This window comes from Solea senegalensis, linkage group LG15 (assembly GCF_019176455.1).
Source record: "Solea senegalensis isolate Sse05_10M linkage group LG15, IFAPA_SoseM_1, whole genome shotgun sequence".
NCBI classification, from domain to species: domain Eukaryota; kingdom Metazoa; phylum Chordata; class Actinopteri; order Pleuronectiformes; family Soleidae; genus Solea; species Solea senegalensis.
This window is the reverse complement of record NC_058035.1, coordinates 4,108,011-4,128,422: the sequence shown is the minus strand read 5'-3', so window position 1 is coordinate 4,128,422 and position 20,412 is coordinate 4,108,011. Positions and strand designations below refer to the sequence as shown.

The window sequence follows — 20,412 nt, the reverse complement described above, 5'->3', positions numbered from 1 at the left end:
TGGCTAAAGTGTGAAATCCCACAGTGAGTGAGTCCTAACAAACTGAAAAATTGATTTTTATTTTTTTGATTAAAACATATGTATATTGTATTTCTTGTATGATAACTGTAGACTTATGCAATGTGCATGTGATGGGAATGTTTTAAAGGTCAGTCTTCAACGTTTTTAGGTAATTTTAAGTCTATATTCTTATATATACTCAGGTTGAAGTGTGTTTTGAGTCATGAAAACAAAGGATTGTTTGATGTCGAGTTGAATCGATGTTAGTTAGTCGTTTTTTCACGTCACATTTACAGAATTATAATTAAAATGTGTTTTCTGTGATTAGATAACAGATCGGCTAGTGCCTACACCTGAGACTGGAGATTCATGTTAATACCAGATGTAAATGCATCCAATCATAGAACATCTACTCTAATGCCAGGTGTAAATACATTTCTTCTGCAGACGACTCACTTACCTTGTAGATTAACCCTTCAAGGACAATTGTTAATGACATTCTGGTTGAATTGGTGCAGGTTAATTAAAAGACTGAGTACAACCTCTTTAACCGTGTGCCTGCTGCAGCAACCTTTGAATCTCCTATTAAAGGTCCACTGCGTAAGTAGAGCTGAAACGACTCATCGATTATTAATCGATTACTAAATTGATCGACAACTATTTTGATAATCGATTAAACGGTTTGAAGCTTTTTTCATGATTAAAACAAGATTTCCGATTGTTTAAGCTTCTTAAATGTGAATATTTTCTTCGTTTCTTTGCTCTGGATAACAAAGAAATTGGTTTGTGGACAAAACAAGACTTTTGAGAACATCATCATTTCCAGGTTTGACCAACATCGATCAACATTTTTTAAGGTTATCTGATATTTTATGGACCGAACGATCAATCAAATAATCGATAAAATAATCAACCTATTAATCGATTATGGATAGGCTGCAGAGTGCAACAAATGGAAGACTTTGCCCAAATAAACCTCATGCGGGAAGAGTGGAGTTGTTTTTCGTCTGTTTACATTGTAATACACTTAACCCAACATACATATGGGTAGTACGTTCAATTTCTGCCAATAAACCGTCCCAAATGTTACACACTGGACATTTAATGAGCAAAAATTGATTTTGGACTGAATGCACCTGCTCGACTCACTGCTTTAGCTTTTTATTTAGAAGTGGTGTATTGACAGCTGCTGGCTGTCAGCAGTTCTTCGTCCTTCTCTCAGGGTTTGTCTTCCATTTATCGATTGTTTAAAATACACTAATTAGCATTGTAGTGGAATAAAATCTTATTTATAAAAGGTTCCCTTTCAAGAATACAGCTCTTTAAGGCGCCATGTAATGCTTCTATGTGTTATTACTTGAACCCGAGCGCCTTCAGCAGCAGCATTTTCTCAGGACTTGGCAGATCTTGTGAAACTGCTGGTGGCTTCGATTAGTTCCAGTGTCTCAAACTTGTCCGAGTCATGTCGTCCAAACCACATGAAGGTCTCCCCGGCCTGTGCCAAAGCTGCCTGTTCCGATTTCTCCTTGTGGTTGTGAGTGAATCGTCTGTTGGCTGGAATGTCGGCGGCTTCCTTCGTCGTGAAGTGAGTCTGGTAGGTGGTGCGGCTTCCACTCGGCTCTGCTGTGGTGGCGCTGCCGTCGGGTCCGTCGTGGCACAGGCAGATCTGAGAAACGAACTGTCTGCCCTCGAGACATTTCCTCCTCCCCCCACCCTGTAAGTACACCAACACAGTTATGTTCTCCATTTAAGCTGCAATGCTATTTCAGACCTGAACATTTCCTTATGCACTGGATTTCTCTTCATACTCACTTCAATGTAGACAGAGATGTCATCTTTTAACATGTACTTGTTGTCATGCACTGAGAATGGATAGACTCTGGACGTCTGTGAAGTAAAACATGAAAAAAAATATCTTGTGTTGGTTGATAGCACTTAAGACCCGGCCTTGGCTCAGTAGTGGCTCAATCCCTGGCACCTCCAGACTACATTGCCCCTGATGGCTGTGCTGGCAGCGTGTAAATGGATATGATAATTGTGTGGTATAAAAAAAGATACACTAAGAAAGAGTGAGTGAGTGGTTATGAATGTCAAAACTGGTCAGTAAGACTAGAAAAGGGCTATATAAATGCATTTACCATACTCTAATACAAATGAAGGCTTCATGGGGGGGTAGTGGCTAGCACTGTTGCCTCACAGAACCAATCCTGGTTCGACTTAGGGCCTTTAGACTCAGGGCCATCTCCTGTGGAGATGCATGTTCTGCAGGTTCTCCGGTTTCCTTCCACAGTCCAAAAACATGCAGAGGTGTTAACTGGACACTCTAAATTGACCGTCGGTGTGAATGTGAGAGTAAATGGTTGTTGGTCTCTATATTATTTGCCCTGCGATGGACTGGTGACATGTGTCCCGGGTGTACCCCGCCTTAAGTCAGCTGGAACTGGCTCCAACCCCCCCCCGTGACCCTCATGTGGAGGATAAAGCGGTAAATGAGTGAGTAATTAATACAAATAAACTCAGAGGAAGGAGAAAACAGTCATGTGTTATCCACTGTACATACTCACCTGCTCTTTTTTCCATTTAGGATAGCGTTCAAACTCCAAAGCCTGAGGCAATGAGGATATAACCTGACTTAACATCAACCCCGTGCTCGTGCTACCCTCACATTTTCTTGGCTCCCCTTCTTTCACCGTCGGATGAGCAAACTGCAAACATGTCGAAGAAAAGATTTAACTAAGTCTGAATTTCTAAAATGATCTCGACGAATTATGTGAGGGGAAAAAAAAAAAAATCAATAGCTTCTTACCCATTTCCCACAATGGTCCTTTGGATATCGCTTTTTACCTTTTGCCATTTTAAACCCCTTAAGAAGACGAGCTGAGTCAACTGAGAAGGTTCCACCGATACACCAGACTCCTCCTGCGTGTGCACAGTTCAACTTAACAACTTGGACACAAACTCCGGTGTCCATGGAAACGTGTTACAAACAAACTTGAAATCTGAGCTCAATTTGCCATGGGATTGTGAAACAGAAAATATTGAAAGTATAACCGTGGCATACTACAAACGATACAAACATGCTAAAACACAAGTGTGTAATTATTAAATACATTTTCATAAATAATATTGCACGTAGTAGTGAAATTAGGGTTTTTCTTACCTGTTTTTGAGATGTGAAGAAAAAGTCCAGGTAGAAAATCTGTAGCGTATGAGATTAACAATTACATATTTTATCATATGACACACAAAGTCATTACCAAAACCTCCTTTCGTCTTTCCACGTTGTTCAGATTCACAATTCTAAGCCCTTTTCTTAGTGACCGAGATGTGATGTCATAATTTATCCTTTTATCCATTTTGGTTGGTTGTTGGTGGTGTTTACCAGCAGTTAGCGTGTTAGCTTTGCTTATCTTAGCTATGGTGTTTTATCCTTTTTTTGTTCTTGGTCCTGTTTACCAGCAGTTAGCATCTTGGCTTTGATATTCTTAGCTAAGTGTTTGGTTGTTTGTTTGTGGTGTTTACTGGCAGTTAGCATCTTAGTTTAGCTTATCTTAGCAAAGTGTGCAAAGGAAAGAGAGGGAGTCAGTGACGATATGAACATAACAGATGCTAATAGCTGTTGAAGTAGTAATTATGCAATACTTTCTTTTGGTCTTAATCTGTGTTTTACAGGAGTAAATCGACACTTTTGAAAACCCAACAAATCAAAAATCTATTTTTTAGCTAAATGTATGGTTTGTTTAATCCTCAGGACCACACTATGTATGTGTATTTTAGACAAGTTTTATGAGTAAGGCTATAACTGTGACATTTTCAATGTTAGGGGTCATAAACTCAGACAAACTACTGTGAGCGTTTTGTTTTTTGGTTAAGTGGTTAGCATTGGTGCCTGACAGCAAGGACATACTTTGATAACTGGGGCCATTTGTTTTGAAGTTGCATGTTTTCCCTGTGCGTATGTGTTTTTTTTTCTCCAAGTTCTTCAGCTTCCTCCCACATCCCAAAGTCTTACAGACTGCAATTAGGATAATTAGATCATCTATATTGCCCGTAGGTGTGAATGGTTGTTTGTTTCTGTGTAGCCATTTCCAGACATGTACTCGAGACAATGCCAAGTGTTTACCGTTCAAACGCGGCGGCTGATTATAATAGAGAGACACATTCACAGCAGGAGAACAGCTTGGGCATGAAGGAGGCAGTTTCACCTGCTGCATTCTCGCAGACTCACTTAAGAATGATCCAGAGATTAAGGAGCTGGCAGGAAAATGTTCGCAGAGATATTTGCATTCTCACATACAGCCCCTTCGGACAATCTCTGGAGAATGTCCTGACTAAATTTCGTGTCTGAAAGCACCATATGTTGGCCCTGTGATAGGTTGGTGACTGAACCAAGAGAGCCCCCCCCCAAAAAAAAAACTATTTAACAAAAGATAGAACTCTTTTCCCTAAGCATTTCATGGTTTTATTTCCACACATCAAATATGTCAGTAAAACAACTGTTTGTTTGCAGTGTGGTATTTGTACTTATTAGGAGACATACTTTGCATACCAAAGTGCACTGAGGTTGTCCGATGAAACTTAAATGTTGTTCATTAGTGCTGATGTTGATCATGTTGGCATGTCATTGTTCAAGCCTTCCTTTATCTTGACCCCCCCATCAACTACACGCTCTTCATTAAGTAGGTGAAAGGAATGATCCTGAAGAAGGTTCTTGGTTCCCACGACAACCCCTTGTGTGAAGCACTGAAGGGAGGAAACAATTAATTGCTAGATGGCCATTTTACTTATATTAAGCAGTGTTATTTCAAGAGATTGTTACTTTGAATTACTTCCTGAGGTTCTTCACTGGGAAAACGTAGGCTACTCTTTTTCCATTTCCTTGTGGAGGCGTCTCTTCAGCTGTTTGGCCAAACGTTGCCACCTTATAAAAAGCAGTAATCTTTAGAGAAAATCTTTATTTTTAACCTCATTCTTCAAGCAGAGGTCACACCTTAAATCCTCTTACCTTTCCTGTGCATCGTTGTACTTATTCAGCCTGTCAGCCTCCTCCCGCTTCTCCTCCATCCAGCGCTGTAAGAGTTCATCTTTCTCTCTGCAAGCCTGTGCCAGTGTTTCCTTTAGTCCTTGCTGCTCTGTGCACAGCGCTGCCAACTCTTTGGATTGACACTCCATGGTAAACTCAAACTCCGAAAGGGTCACCTTCAAAGTGTTCGACATCCTAGCGTGGTTCTGTGCCTCTTGACGGTACTGGGACATACTGAAATAGAAAAGTAATAAAAGAAAACGGTGATTCATTCCAAGTATGATAACCTTGTCAAATTGTTTCTTTACTGGTCAGTGAATGTTAGATATGTTAGATAAAAAGGTCGCAAGTTAATCTTACAGTGCCGGGGAACAAAAATGGTGTAAATTACAGTTAATCAGTGAAGGTGTTGCTCTCACTGAACAGTAGCTGCAACAAATGCAGAAACACTTCTGTGGTTATGGATTACAGTGGAAGCTTCAACCCTGAGATTTTTTTCCTTCCCCATAGGACATGAATGGGGAGTATAGAATAATGTTCACTTCTGGGAGGGGAAAGGAAACAATAACACTCGTCCTGTCAGGAAACTTCATCATTACATAGTGTTCTGCAGAATGTTTATTTGACAGCCATAACACAAAACAAAAAAACTCTCCAAGTCTCCCTATAAACTAACTGAAACCACATGTCAGCCAAAAACAACATTAAGGCAACAGAGAATCCATTAGTCAACACATTCTGCCAAAGACCTCTCCATTCAAAAAGGAATTCTGACGTTGTGAACATGTAACTGCCTCGTCTGCAAATAACACGCGAGTCTGATGAGATGAGCGCTGACATGTGATTACCGTGACTGCAAGTACTGCAGTTCCGCCTCTTTAAGGTGCAGCACGGTGGTCAGGTCAGAGACAGTCTGGGACAGCTGTGGACACACACACACACACACACACACACACACACACACACACACACACACACACACGGACACACACACACACACACAAAAGCAAAGCATGAACATATAGTGGGGGAGAGCTATAAGTTGAAAAGATGGCATCCACACACAGAGAAGAGAAAGATAGTGTGAGCAGATTTTCCCAGTTGTATCTGCACATCATTTAGGACCAATTGTTTTACAAGGTTAAAAGCATTGGATTGGCATGATGTGACTGAGAGATAGTCATATCATATATATATATATATATATACATAGTATATCAGCAAGCTGTTATGAGTTAAACTAAGCTTGTGTATGTAATTCTCAAGCATCTTGAGTAAACCTGAAGAATTAGACACTTAAATTGTATAAGCTTTTTGTTCCTGGAAAAATATCTTAAAACTCCATTAATATTTCCCTTATTTTATGGATGTGTTCCAACAAAGTGGTTGAGACATCATTACTTATTGTGTGGTCATTTGCAAAAAAAATAGGGCACCAAGACTTTTGTATGGTGCTCAACTTTTAAATAACTATCTATACAGGCAATTATTTAATTTACCAGTTCTGAGTTTTCAAAGGACAATGACCTTATCTAGATAGAGAAAATAACCATGGACTTCAGCAGAAAAGCCCCCTCCCCCCCACACTTCTGCAGCCTCCTAACATCAAGGAGACTGGAGGTGTAGAGAGAGCTGACAGTCACAAGTTTCCTAGTCTTCATGTGACAGAAAATGAGCTGAGCTGGGACAACAACACCACGGCCACAGTGAAATCAGACTCAAATCTCACCAGTGACATCACTGTGAGGTTTGGTTACACGCTCTCAGAGGACACTGAGATTAAGTCTCTACAGACAATCATGAAAACTGCAGAGAAATGCATTGGCACTAAAAAACTTACATCCACTCACAACTGGGCCGCCGTTACTGCAGTTACTTATTTTGACACATTTAACTCTATACAATAAATGGTGTATGTTGTCACCGGGACCACATTTACAACAATATTTGCAAACTTAAAGAGGCATCAAAATCAAAATGATACTATACTTAGCTTTAAGTCAAATGTTTAAATCTAAATAATACATGTTTGGAAACTCCAAGACCTGACATTTAGATTATTGGACATTTAACATTTAGATTTTAAAAATTGTCATTGAATTGGTCAAAGTTTGGATTTAGATGATGTGATTTGTGAATTTTTTAGCCGTAGTTTAGTAGGCTATTGCTGTACATCTGGTTAAAAGTGACTTACATAAACTTAAACCACTCATGTTTGAAATCAACTGCTCCTAATAAAGTGGTTAATGAGTGTCTCTACCTCCCTGTACCTGTGCACATGGCTAATTCAATTTAATTAAGACTTATAATAGTGTTATCATGTGATCACTCTGCATTTAACCCACCTTTTCTGACAGGTGCTCAGTCTCTCTCAGCTGCAGCTGAAGGATCCGGGTGTTTTTCTCAGCAGCAGCGCCAGCACCTTCCACACTGAACATAATCAGGGATTAAAATGTGGAAATATACATTTTTATAAATAAGAATCAAATGATTTACTTCTAACCTCTGGCACTGAAACTCGTCCAGGATTTGTTTGCGAATTTCAAAAAGCTCCTCCAGCTGAGACACTAAAAAACAACAACAAATGCAATTATAATGTGCAGAGAAAGTGGGTGAAAAAAAAAATCTTATTAAGAACAATCATCTCACAGCTGGTAAAAACACCAACATATGGATGTTTCTCAGTTTGGTCTCGCTGTTGCAGTCGAGCGCGCACGTGACTCTTCCAGCTTCCCATTGTGGTGTCACATTCATTCACTCATTCATTCAAAGTTTCCAGATCGCGTCGTCTTCCAATCAATCGCCCGCACTTGACAACAAACATTAGGGAGTTTTAACGAGGTCGAGCACGAAATGATTTAACCAACACGACGATGACAATCATCATCACTGAGAATAAACAGCTCCCGCAGCAGGTTTTCACAGCTCCTCCTCCTCCTCCTCCTGTTTGTCATTCCTCTGCTGAATGTCACTTAACCTCTTCTTCACTGACCCTCTTTTTGGGGTCACTGTTCGAAAATGACATGTCCAAACTAAATCTGAGCGTCAACAAGCAGAACACTTCTCCTTGTTGACGCTGTTGGACTATGTTTACATGTAATATTCTATCCCTCATTTATTTGTATTACTTCAATATTTATAAATACAAATCAACCTAAATTGCCTAGTCCTATTTAGGGTGAAATTAAAATAGCAATGCTTACTGTTATAAATCCCCTTTCTCTTTATTCGATTATTTCCCACAAAATTCAAAAGTGAAAGTATTCCAGTGGAAAAATGTAAAATATTACTTTATTCATGTCAACATGTTTAACTAGTAAAGGTGATATTTGGTATGTGAATTAATTATATAACTATATAGTATAAACCAATTATCAAAACGATAAAATGCTCACGAAAAAACCCGCAAAATGTAATATGTGCTCAACTTTTCTAGAAAGATCAAAGCGCCGGTGCACACTACAACTACTACTACTAACCCGGTTGAGTTTATTACTCAAAACACCGCTGTGGCTCAAATATATCCCGTGATATCAGCTGTAATTTATTCAACAAACTATTAAAATAAAAGATAATATGAATAATCAAGTAAGTTCAACAGCTAGCATGTCAAGCTAGCGAATCAAAGTCACTAAAGTCACTCACATTTGTCAAAGTGAGTGTCGTCCATGAAGTCAACCATGGACAGGTTGACTTATTGTTAGTAAGTGATCGTTGTTTTCTGGACGGCCGTGTGTCCACTACGAGCGAAGCAGCAGCAGGAGCTGGAAACGGCACAGACAATGCACTGGAGGAAAGTAGTGGTGCTACCGGCTCCGAAAACAACAAATATGCAGGTAACATGTGTTGTTATTGTATAAAAATGACAATTAAACCACATATATATGCACCTGTTGGCTGCCACTGTCAGTAAACTTCTGGCAGCAATAATAGTCACCATCCAGAGGTGAACTACTTCCATATTATGCCGGTCAAAAGCACTTGCGCCGCCGCATGAACAACAGCGCGCAGCAACAGCAGCACACGTCACGTGAGGCTAACGGGTTAGCAGTTAGCAGAGCCTCCGGATAGCAAGTTAGCTCAGAGAGTCGACAGACAGAGAAGTGGGCATTTCCACACGGAAACTTTATTCTACAGTATTCACATCGACTATACAAAGCCAGGTCTCCACGGCACTACGTTTACTAATCATAAACGGGCAGTAAGGCGTAGACAGTACAACCAGCATGAACTCGTTACTGAGAGTTCCTTCTTGGGGATGGTCCACGGAGCAGGAGGCCACCATCTTGTGGCGCTTTTCAGTATTGCAGTAACAACACATCTAGGCTCTCTGTTAGTCTTGAAGAATTTATCTGTGAACCTGTTCCATTTCTTTTAACCTCTTCTTCACTGACCCTCTTGTTGGGGTCCCTGCTCGAAAATGACTAAATAGAGTCTATCTCTGCAATTACAAGCTCTATGTGAATTATCTTGGTATCGAAATAGAGATAGCACTTGTGAGATTCCCCCAGAAGTGTGTTTCACTGTAGATGCCACTGTGCCAGAGTAAATGCAAATGGCACCCATCGTAAATGAAGGATTTTCATGCCATGTAACAACACGTGGACATTAGTTGTGCAGGGTCTGATGCTGCTGAAGTAAAGCAGAGTAAAATTACAGAGGTTTTACTGAAGAGATGCCTAGGCGTCCTGTAGTTTGGCACCATCTGTGCAATTTGAGATTACTATGGGTAAAAAATTATTAAACCCATTAAATTTTAATTACATGTCACTATTGGTCTAATAAAAACTTGTTTGAATTAAAAAAAAAAAATATACAAAAATTACTCAAAAATCAATATGTTTGTGGCTCTTTTCTCTGGAGTGTCAGAGACAATTCTGAGGCTCAGCCTGTTCAAGGCCATAGTTCTGGCTAACATTGGCCAATCTGGGTGATTGACAGCTTGTTTTAATCCTCTAAACCAATAGAATCAGGTTCCGTAACTCCCTGCAGTAAGACCTACTTGGAGAAGGACGCAAATTCGTATGACACAGTTTGACGGACACAGGGACAACAAGCTAATGTCCCTCTGGAATGACCAATCAGACCAAGAACAGGCCCCAAAGCATGCTGGGAAGTGTAGGTCTTCAGTAGAAACGGTTTTGTTTTGGTAAACAGCAAAGGTAAGACAACATGTTCATTTTGATCGCTGAGTGTCAGAGAAACCTGAGTCGATTGAGATCTTAATACAGACATTTTTCATAGTCAATATACAAAAATACAGGTGCGCAATCTCCAAAGCACTGTGGTGCCAATGGTACACACATTTAAATGGAAAACAATGTAAATATACACACTCATGGAGATACAGACACACAGAAAGACACACGTGGCAAGAGGACTCTGCATTCCCCTGCTTTTAGGGGGAAATGTACATGTTCTAGTTGAAGTATGTAAACAAACATTGCATGTAGTGAACCATATTGTGACCCTGGGCAGGAGCACATTTTCCCCAGCTGGATACTAAGGTAACTTTGTGAAACCATGGATAACAGATCCTTAGGAAACCATGACATACTTACCTCAGTTAGTGTTCTGTGTTCATCCTTAAGATAAGAAAAGAAAATCCCTCATTTGTCCCACAATTAGAAATAATGTAAGGAAATAAAAGTGCAAGAAAAAACAATACGAAAACCAGATAAGCAATAGATTATACAGTAAATACAAGTAAACAGTGCACTCAGGGAACTAACACATGATGCTTCATTTGTTATCATTCAGGACTCTGCTGTATGCTCAGGCAGCTCTGAAATCAAGAGTCGTGCTGTGGTCAAGTACTCTGCTGCCCCTCCTCCTACCAGCTATGCCTTGCTGCAGGAGAAGACAGACCTGAAGCTGCCTCCTGCCAACTGGCTTAGAGAAAACCCCCAGCTGGGCAGTGCAGGCACAACTATATTAGGGTCCAGCAGCAAGAGCAAGCCCTTTTCCAGGTATAACTCAAAATACCATGATTTAATTCAAAAATGATCCATTGCCCTCTGTAGCAAAATTATTGATTGATTGATTGATTTGATTTTATTTGAATTGATTGCAGCATGGCCAAATATTTTTAAATTTTTGTCAGATGGTTTACATTAGGTTGAATTGAATTCACACCATATTGTCCCCTTTTTTGTCACTACACTGTAAACCGATTGTGTTTCAAGTAGGTTTTATTTGTAGCTTAAAGCAAACAGAGGTTTGTCATGTTCTCGTGTTTCTGCCTTCTTGATTGGCAGGAACTTTATTGTTGCCAGATGATTAGATAAACCTAATCAGAGGTAGACTGATTAACTAGTATGGTGTGCAGTTGCTGGCACTGTTGAACTGAATTATATTACACTGCTATTATTACCTGTTTGTTTTTTTTTCTAAAAAGGGTAAACTAAATACGAAAACACCTGCCGTTAGTTTGTGTTAGAGGTTGAAAGCATTATGGTCTCTGCTCTGCTTCATTATGAAAACTGGCTGGGCAGATGGTGTCCGTTGATGGTCAGATCCTACTCATTTAGACTAATTGGTTCTCCCTAGTCTGTTCATTTTAGGTACCACATGTAATGGTTTCCATATATTCTGCCTTATTTCCATTGTTATTACAAATATTGTGTGAAAGAGAGTTATGCAGTGTTTTAGGAAGCATCCGAGAACTTCCTTCTGCATAGCTGATTATCAAATTAGTACTGTGTTTATCAGTGGGTAAAGCCATTAATGAGCCTGTCTCTATTCTATGACACAGTTCCATTTCTTCCCTTTGTAGTTTTGGGATGGCCTACGACTTCATTGACTGCATTGGCGATGATGTTGACGTGGTGTCAGACTCAGAGGTTTGTGGGGCTGTTGGAAAGCTCACATTTTGTTTATGAAAAACAAACAAAAAAGTACCTGATGCAAATGTCTGTTTTCTGCCACATTCAGAACATCAAGAAGCTTTTGAAAATTCCCTTCAGCAAGTCCCACGTCAGCATGGCTGTTCACCGGGTCGGGAGGACGCTGCTGTTGGATGAGCTGGACATTCAAGAGCTCTTCATGAAGTCCTCTCAGGTACAGCAAAGCTTTTTACCCGGACAAGTCAAAGTTGTTCCGTGCTCTTATACAAAGATTGTTGTGCCAGCATTTTAAATGACATCATGGCAGTAAGTGGTCAAAGTGATTCTCCCTGCTGTGTTGGCTTTGTAGACAGGAGATTGGACGTGGCTGAAAGAGTTTTACCAGCGGCTAATTGATCAGAAATGGCAGAGGAAAAAGAAAAGTAAAGAGCACTGGTATCAGCGAGCAATCCTCTCAAAATTCCTCTATTATAGGTGAGTTAATGTGTGGTACACAAATTCTCTAAAACAGCAAGTTGACTGCACCATGCGAGTTGGATTAAACTTTCTGTCCTAGATTGTTTTGGTCATCACTCTGTCAATATCTGTGGTTTCTTGCAGTATAAATGGTAATGGAGCCGAGGAGGCTGTACCAGACAACTCGAATGAGGGGGATGTGAAAAATGGGGCAGAGGAGTTCAGTTATTCCTGGCTTGCCTCCTTCATGAGCACACAGTCAGACGCGGAAGTGTCCGATGCTCCCAAGGAGGTACACAAAAAAATCTTAAGAATATCAACTAAACCTCTGAAAGATATAATGCTTGAAAATATATAGATTTAATTGCTAAAAATGGATTGAAAAAAAGACAAATCTAAATAAGTTTTCTAAAAGAATTTGTGAACTTACCTACAAATATTACTGAATGGTGAAAAGAAGCAAAGGTTAAAAATAGTGCTGTCAAATGATTAAAATATTTAATCGCATTAATTTCATAGTTGACTCGCGATTAATCACATTAATGTCAGAGTTAACTTGCAATTAATCGCAATCAATCGCACATTTTTATCTATTCTAAATGGTCCATGTATCTTTTGGTCATTTGATTTTCAATTCACGAAATTAAAAACAAAAATTGAGTGGTTATTTAATTTTCGTTTTAAAATACAAAAATTTTAATTGAATTACAAGTCGTTTTTCTTTGTCAATGTCAGAAAGGGATGGACTGAATTTAAAAAAAATATTTGTTTTTCATTTTCTAGTAATAATAACAAATGAAAATCACTAGAATGATTGAAAGAAGTTGACATTTTTTTGGCAAGAGCGCCTAAAGTGACGTGGGTCACCTTGCTTAGGCTAAAATGTCTTTGGAACCTTACTCTGACATGATTTCAGATTTTAGAGACTCATATTATCAATCAGGAGGCACGTAAACATGACGTCACGCGTGTCTTATTCCGGTCAGTCGTCATGGAAACGCATCATGCGTTAATGTTAACCCTGGTAATGTGCCCAGCATAATTATTTAATGTTATACAAGCTACACATGCATTCCACAAGTTTGATGATATAAAATATAAAGTCTGAGACAGTAACATAGGCTACCTGACGTCTTGCATTCCTTCCATGGCGAGGTACCCCTTCATCATCATCTTCCGTACGTAGGTCCCATCTAAAAAATAAAAACCACGACTCTAACATTCCAAAATGATCCCAGCTGATATGTTTATCATGATAATAGACAATGCGATGCGTGCATGTGGAACACACACACCAAAGTAGCAAACGGGAGAGCAGGTTCCTAACTCAATCTCCTCACATTTCTTGCAGAAAATCCTCTCTCGACCCCACTTTTGTACTATATGCGTGCAGAGATTTCTGCAGATGGCAGGCCTTGTTTTGCCATGTCTAAAATCATGTCAGAGTAAGGTTCCAAAGACATTTGAGCCTGGACAAGGCGAACCACAGGTCACTTTGGGCGCTCATGCCAGTAAACGTCAACTTCCGGTAGGACAATATGAAAAAACGGAAATTTGTTTATCTGTCTAGTGATTTTAATTTTTGTTACTATTACTAGAAAATGAACAAATTTAGTCCATCCCTTTTATGACAAAGAAAAATGCCTTGTAATTCAATTTGAATTGTTGTATTATAAAACCAAAATTAAATAACCACTAATTTTTTTGTTTTTAAATATCCGTTTGTGAATTGAAAATCTAATTTCCCTGGATTTCTTTTTGTCACATTACTTTTTTGCTATTTTAAATGCTCTTATCAATATAGAAAAGATGATCGGCGTGCTTTATTGAGACAATACCTCTGTCACCTGAATGTTTTGAGTTAATCTCTTATTGTGAGAGTCGCACAATAGTAAGAGAAGCTGTGTATCACCCTGCAGTGCTGTGAATAAAGTGTCGTTCTTCAATGCAGACGCAGTCCCGTGGTTTAATGTGTTGTTGCCGTAATGAGCTAATCCGAGCTAAAGGAGCTAACAGTCTTCGGAGGTCTCCTTACTACGGTTCGGGGGTCTGCCAGCTTGGTTGGTAACACTACATACATCATTACTTAGATGTGGGGAGTGCGTCGAGCAATGATCCAGGCTGCGTTGTATACGGAGAGCCCGCTTGGAGACGGCGATAACCCCAAACAAGTGTGCGCAACGTGCCTGTTGTTTTGTTTCCGGTCTAGGTATTTCCGGTGTGATGTTGTAGTTTTTCTAACGTTAGTAAACTACAACTCTCGCGATAAAAAAAAATTGACGCCGTTAATAACACATTTTACTGACAGCACTAGTTAAAAACAAACAAAACAATATTTACTGACAGTATTACTTTGTGAAACATGGAGGAAAGTGTTTCTTTGGTTTGTTTCATGCACTTAAATGACTACAGACGCCACCACGGTTTGTTGCATAATGTTTGTTGATGTTATTTGTTTGACAGGGTTTAAGAAATGACTTTGTGCGAAACATCAGGTGGACGTTTGAGGATATCCACATGCTGGTTGGATCCAACATGCCTATTTTCGGAGGTGGTCGCTATCCTGCTGTCAGTCTAAGACTCAGGTTGGAGGTTTAAACTAAGTTGCTATTGTCCAGGGTTTAAGATACAAATTCATACAGAAAATGATTAATCCTGTAATTTTTATTGCATTGCATGTTCATTTTTAACAAGAAACTGCACATCTCAACAAAATATGGCTTGAAAATCTATGTGATGACTCACTATGTTCATGCATAGTTATGATAGATGGAGAATATTGTTGTAGACGGTAATTAATTTGAGATAATCTGAGCAGCGGTGGTGAACTACAACGGTCCCTAACGGTCCGAGTATCTTTTGGTCATTTGATTTTCAATTCAAAAACAACAAATTAGTGGTTATTTGATTTTTGTTTTATAATACAAAAATAAAAATTGAATTACGAGCATATTTCTTTGTAAATGTCAGAAAGTGATGGACGGAATTAAAAAAATGATTATTATTTTTTCATTTTCTAGTTATAATAACAAAAATTAAAATCACTAGTAGACAGAAACGGAAAAATGCCCCTTTTTGCATATTGTCCGACGCACATTTGGACATTTTCACATTTTGGAGTTAGAAGTTGACATGCCAGTCCAAAATGTGCAAATGTGCGTCAGGGAGTCCCATCAAGCTTGAGCCTTTTTCAGCGCAAAATCTCCTCACATTTCTTGCAGAAAATCCAATCTCGCCCCCACTTTCGTACTATATGCGTGCAGAGATTTCTGCAGCTGGCAAATGTCTATGACATTTGAGCCTGGTTAAGGCGAAACACAGGAAAAAATAACGGGACAAAAAGAAATCAAGGGAAATTCTATTTTCAATTCACAAACGGATATTTAAAAACAAAAAATGAGTGGTTATTTAATTTTCGTTTTAAAATACAAACATTAACATTGAATTACAAGGTTTTTTTCTTTGTCAATGTCAGAAAGGGATGGACTAAATTTAAAAAATCATTTGTTTTTCATTTTCTAACAAAATTAAAATCAGTAGAAGACAGAAACGGAAAAATGCCCGTTTTTTCATATTGTCCGACCGGAAGTTGACGTTTTCTGGCAAGAGCGTCCAAAGTGACCTGTGGTTCGCCTTACTCTGACATGATTTTACACATGCGCGCAAATCGATTTTGCGCTGAAAAAGGCTCAAGCTTGATGGGACTCCCAGGCGCACATTTGGAGTGAGAGGTGGTTAAAGCCATAAGTGAGGTAGGAACCTGCTATATCTCCCGTTTGCAACTTTGAGGTGTGTGTGTGTGTGTTGCACGTGCATCATGAAATGATAAGAACGCCATAAACACTGGTATTTTCAAAATATAATAATGAACGTGAATCCACTGTGCATTCAACTTTATTAGCAGCGTCCTCGTAACATCGCGCCAACGATACTGCACAGAGCGCAGGCGTGCGTCGGCATGCGCACCGGTTGGGGGAAAGAACGGCCAAGTCCATCAGTGATCTCCACAAAGCTGCAGCATTCCTGTGGCCGAAATTCAACCAGTTGCAGATGCTGCCGCTGACCAAAGGGCAAAGGTACAACATGTGAAGTCCCGCCTGTTAACTGCACGGCAGCCGGTAACGGAGGACCCAGGGGCTGCGTCAACAGCAGAAGCAGCAACACCCGCTCCCGCTGCAAAGAAAACACCGCGGGAAATGGGAATGGGAAAATACTGAATATCTTAAAAACATACTTTTAAGGCCGCTGTCATTTGCCATCTCCAGCAGTTGATCTTCTTGCGTCCGTGACAAATGACCGAGGCAAGCATCTTGACATGCGTCAAGAGTGAGTCATAGACAGATGTGGTGGAGACATTGTACCCAAATATTTAAATGCACTTTTGTAAGTCACTTTGGATAAAAGCGTCTGCTAAATGACATGTAATGTAATGTAATGAGAGAATCCGGTAATTTTCCAAAATCAAATATCGTTCAGAATCAGTTAATAAATAAAACGGAAGTTATGTATTCTTTCTGTGTGGCCGGGTACCATTTGACCCAGGGACTGTACCGGTTTGCGGCCTAGGGGTTGGAGACCACTGAACTAGAATACAATGGCTTGTTTGTATCAATCTTGTCTCCACATTCTTTCTCTCTGCGTGTTTTTCAGGGACAGCAATAAACCAATCAACATTCTGACAGGTATCGACTACTGGCTCGACAATCTGATGTGCAATGTCCCAGAACTGGTTATGTATTTTCACACTGATGGCATTGTTCAGGTAAATTACTGCTTGCTTTTTTTCCCTTAGGGAAACTATTTCTCTGCATTTGACCCATCCTAGAATTAGGAGCAGTGGGCTACCACACTGAGTAGCGCCCGGGGAGCAATGGGGGGTGGGTACCTTGCTCAGGGGTACCCCAGCCCTTTTGATCTGGTGGGGACTTGAACCCTCCAGTTACAAGCCAAGTTCCCTTTCCGCCTGGCCACGGGCTTACCGCAGCTTCTTTTACATAGTATAATATTTTTATTGTTAGTGAAAGTGTTTCTCATTTTTGACAAAACAGGACCTTCAATATACAGTGTTTACATTAATAATGCGTTCATACATTTCATTTATTTAGAAATATGAGACGATAAAGACTGAAGACATCCCTCATTTGGAGAACTCGACATTCTCTACAAAGGTGGTGAAAGACATTGCCCAGAATATCCTCTCCTTCCTCAAGTCGAACTGCACCAAAGAGGGTCACACCTACTGGCTTTTCAAAGGTGGGAGACGAGCCACACATAAATTCTTAAATCTGTACCTGTGCTGTACCCTGTGCATCTGTCTATCGTGGTGTTTTCTAACCGACAGCTAGTGGGAGTGACATTGTGAAGCTTTATGATCTTACTACTCTGTGCGAGGAGGCTGAAGAGGAGAAATGTCAGATTCCCTTCACTCTTCCTGTGGCTGTGTTATTGTACAAGTAAGTTTCTGTTACAGACTCTTCATTAACACATCAGTGTTCTTCATGGTTTCTGCAAGTGTGAATACCGCTGTAAAGTAAATACATTTAAAAAGTTAACCCACGTCAAGTCAGTTTTAAGTTCTCTGGTTTTTGCAGAGTGGCAGGCAACTTGATGCTGAAGGCGAGGCAAAACAGGAAGCACTACGGCACAATCCGAAAACTACTCTTAAACTGCGTTGAACTCCTGGATCAGGAGCGGCATCCCCAGGTAAGCAGAAATCCTTAGTAACAGTTAAAGACATCTCCACATTTTACATGCTCTATGTCTGAAGAGAGCTGCTGCAAACGCACTCCAGTCACATGCCTATGGTTCCTTTCATTCTCTGAAATGGGGGTCTTACATGAGTAGATGACAACATTTAAGCCCCTTAAGTAAACTTATGGACACATAGCCTTTATGAGATATAAAGAATAGATTGGATTCTGCATCCTAATGGAGTTAATTTTTTAATTTTTCCTTTTAAGTCTTGACAAAGAAAGTACAGGGTGAAATCACGATCATTGATTGGACCTGCCTCCCTCTTTTATCTGTCTTTTCAGAACATTGCCTCAGCCTACTGTATGCTATCAGAGCTGTTCCTGCTCGATCTGGCTCCGGAGGATTCTAAGGATGAAGGGCAGTCGCTCCAGTCCGGGAGCTCAGAGGACAGCTACAGTGATGAAGACAGAGAGGAAGAGGAGGAAGAGCTGACGGAGAACAGGGCTGACAACACATCCTTCAGCAGCCGCTCCAGCCCACAGGACGATAATAATGCCGTAGCAGTTATCCCCTCTGTAGGGGAGCTGTTGGTCCCGGACAGATACAGATCTACTCACCAGATCAGAGTGAGTGTGAAGTTTAGTGTTAAATAGATTTTTTTAAATTGTTGTTGTTTTTAAAAACAAAACAAAAAACAAACTAATCTTTCCATTTTTGTCTATCTGCAGCCAAGTGATACTTTACCCATTTCTCAAGACAAGGAGGAAAAATGTAGACACGTCCTGAGCTATGTACTAAAGGTGAGTCAATGAATAATGTTACATTACATGTCATTTAGCAGACGCTTTTATCCAAAGCGACTTACAATGGAATTGAGTACAGTCAGCGAGGGGTGGAATTGAACTTGTGACCATTGCGACCATGATGTTTTTCGCACATAGGGTACCGGTCTTAACCACTGAGCCACTCCTCCCTTATAATGCTTATGTTTACTGCACATACACTGTCTGTAATGTGCTACCTATCAAATGATGACTGTATCACCCACATCACAGGGCCTTAAGGCAGTGGACAGCAGCGTTAAGCAGGAGAGTGATCTTCCAGCCGCAGACCCTAACACACCAATCCCCCTCAAGTATGAGGACAGAGATGCTATTGGAGCCTGTGCATCCGAAAAAGGCACCTGTCTTCTGCTTGAAAGAGGTCAGCTATTGTTATATCTCATAATAGAACTGCTACTATTGCTACTTAATGCTACTATTGCTGTATAAGTGTTTTGCATCTTTCTCTGTCACCAGCGGGGCCCATGCAGGTGGACCAGAAGCATCCGACACGCTCAGGGATGATCCCAGGCTCCTGGCAGCACCACATGAAGCTACAGCTTTTCCTCAAAGCCTCCAAGGCCTACTATGTCCTGTCTGATGCGGCCTCTAATTTGCTGAAGTATGGACAAGCTTTGCGTTACATAAAGCTCTCTCTGCAGTGCTATGGTAAGGTTATCCAACTTTTGAAAGTAAATGTGATAAGATGCTACTATTACATCGCTGGTTTGAGGAATTTAGAAGTTTACTGAACTTAATTCAACTTCTATCAAGCAGCTTAATCGGTAAACATTTCATTTCTGTTTCCACTATACCCGCATTCTCTTCTTTCAGATGCCTATTGCTCTGTGAGCAGTGCACCACAGCTACAGGTGCTACACTTTCACAGCCAGTGTCTGTCTCTGTGTGGAGACATCCAGCTGATGTTGGCCCAGAACGCCAGCAACAGAGCGGCTTACCTGGAGGAATACAGCTATCAGACCAAAGAGGACCAGGAGATCCTTCACAGCCTGCACAGAGAAAGCAGCTGCCAGGGTCAGTCACTAAAAACCTAAGGGCCATTTACATGCAGCATTTTGTTGTGTTGGTTTCCATGTAGCTGTTTCATTCTTCAACTGTTGAAACTTAGTCATTGTCTTTGTTACTCTCCTGATCAGTTAATCACGTCTATTTCTGGTGATCTTGAAATGGATGTACCAACATTATCGCGATACTGTCCCGTATTGACCAATTATTTATAATCCTTTTTACACTTTCCATCCAGCCTTCAACATGGAAACAGACCTAGTCATGGACCCCGAGTGTCAGCTGTTTGTTAGCTGTAAGTGCTACGAGGCGGCGTACGAACTGCTGGTCTCCAAGGCGTTGAAAGGTCACGAGTCAGATCAGCTGGCTCAGGTGCTCAAACGACTGGGAAACATTCGCAACGAGATGGGAGCGTACTATATGAACCAGGCAGTGGCCATGCAGGCTGAGAAAGAAGGTATGTTGGTTAACATTTGCAACACCCTAACAGTTGTAGAATGACACTGAACAGAACTCTATTGGCCTTAACCAACCCTGTTCTACTCGC

At 40.4% G+C, this 20,412-nt stretch overlaps 2 protein-coding genes across 4 annotated transcripts; one reads left to right on the top strand and one right to left on the bottom strand.

The window, feature by feature from the left end:
* Nucleotides 1-1,086: 1,086 nt before the first annotated feature.
* tex36 (testis expressed 36) lies at nucleotides 1,087-7,936 on the bottom strand. 3 transcript variants are annotated; one of them, XR_006361882.1, is made up of 9 exons: nucleotides 7,673-7,936; nucleotides 7,527-7,590; nucleotides 7,369-7,453; nucleotides 5,872-5,945; nucleotides 5,006-5,257; nucleotides 4,830-4,921; nucleotides 4,550-4,743; nucleotides 3,161-3,199; nucleotides 2,649-2,919 (listed from the first exon to the last, which is right to left on the bottom strand). XR_006361882.1 is itself a non-coding variant. In XM_044046273.1 (6 exons), the coding sequence occupies exons 3-6, from the start codon at nucleotides 2,852-2,854 to the stop codon at nucleotides 1,391-1,393; spliced, it is 588 nt and encodes a 195-aa protein (XP_043902208.1). In that variant the 5' UTR covers nucleotides 2,855-2,919; nucleotides 3,161-3,199; nucleotides 4,550-4,578; the 3' UTR covers nucleotides 1,087-1,390. The 3 variants fall into 3 exon arrangements, 2 of the variants coding, with proteins under 2 accessions (XP_043902208.1, XP_043902207.1); XM_044046273.1 differs by lacking the exons at nucleotides 4,830-4,921; nucleotides 5,006-5,257; nucleotides 5,872-5,945; ... (1 more) ...; nucleotides 7,527-7,590; nucleotides 7,673-7,936 and adding exons at nucleotides 1,087-1,714; nucleotides 1,813-1,887 and having other exon boundaries at nucleotides 2,565-2,705; nucleotides 2,807-2,919; nucleotides 4,550-4,578; XM_044046272.1 differs by lacking the exons at nucleotides 3,161-3,199; nucleotides 4,550-4,743; nucleotides 4,830-4,921; ... (3 more) ...; nucleotides 7,527-7,590; nucleotides 7,673-7,936 and adding exons at nucleotides 1,087-1,714; nucleotides 1,813-1,887 and having other exon boundaries at nucleotides 2,565-2,705; nucleotides 2,807-2,993.
* Nucleotides 7,937-8,845: 909 nt separating this feature from the next.
* On the top strand, nucleotides 8,846-19,911 carry LOC122782070 (erythroid differentiation-related factor 1-like). The gene is made up of 16 exons (XM_044046271.1): nucleotides 8,846-8,859; nucleotides 10,784-10,992; nucleotides 11,799-11,865; nucleotides 11,957-12,082; nucleotides 12,218-12,342; nucleotides 12,469-12,616; nucleotides 14,788-14,909; nucleotides 16,975-17,086; nucleotides 17,430-17,577; nucleotides 17,666-17,777; nucleotides 17,916-18,027; nucleotides 18,360-18,644; nucleotides 18,747-18,818; nucleotides 19,074-19,221; nucleotides 19,317-19,508; nucleotides 19,674-19,911. The coding sequence occupies exons 1-16, from the start codon at nucleotides 8,854-8,856 to the stop codon at nucleotides 19,892-19,894; spliced, it is 2,205 nt and encodes a 734-aa protein (XP_043902206.1). The 5' UTR covers nucleotides 8,846-8,853; the 3' UTR covers nucleotides 19,895-19,911.
* The last annotated feature ends 501 nt before the right edge of the window (nucleotides 19,912-20,412 follow it).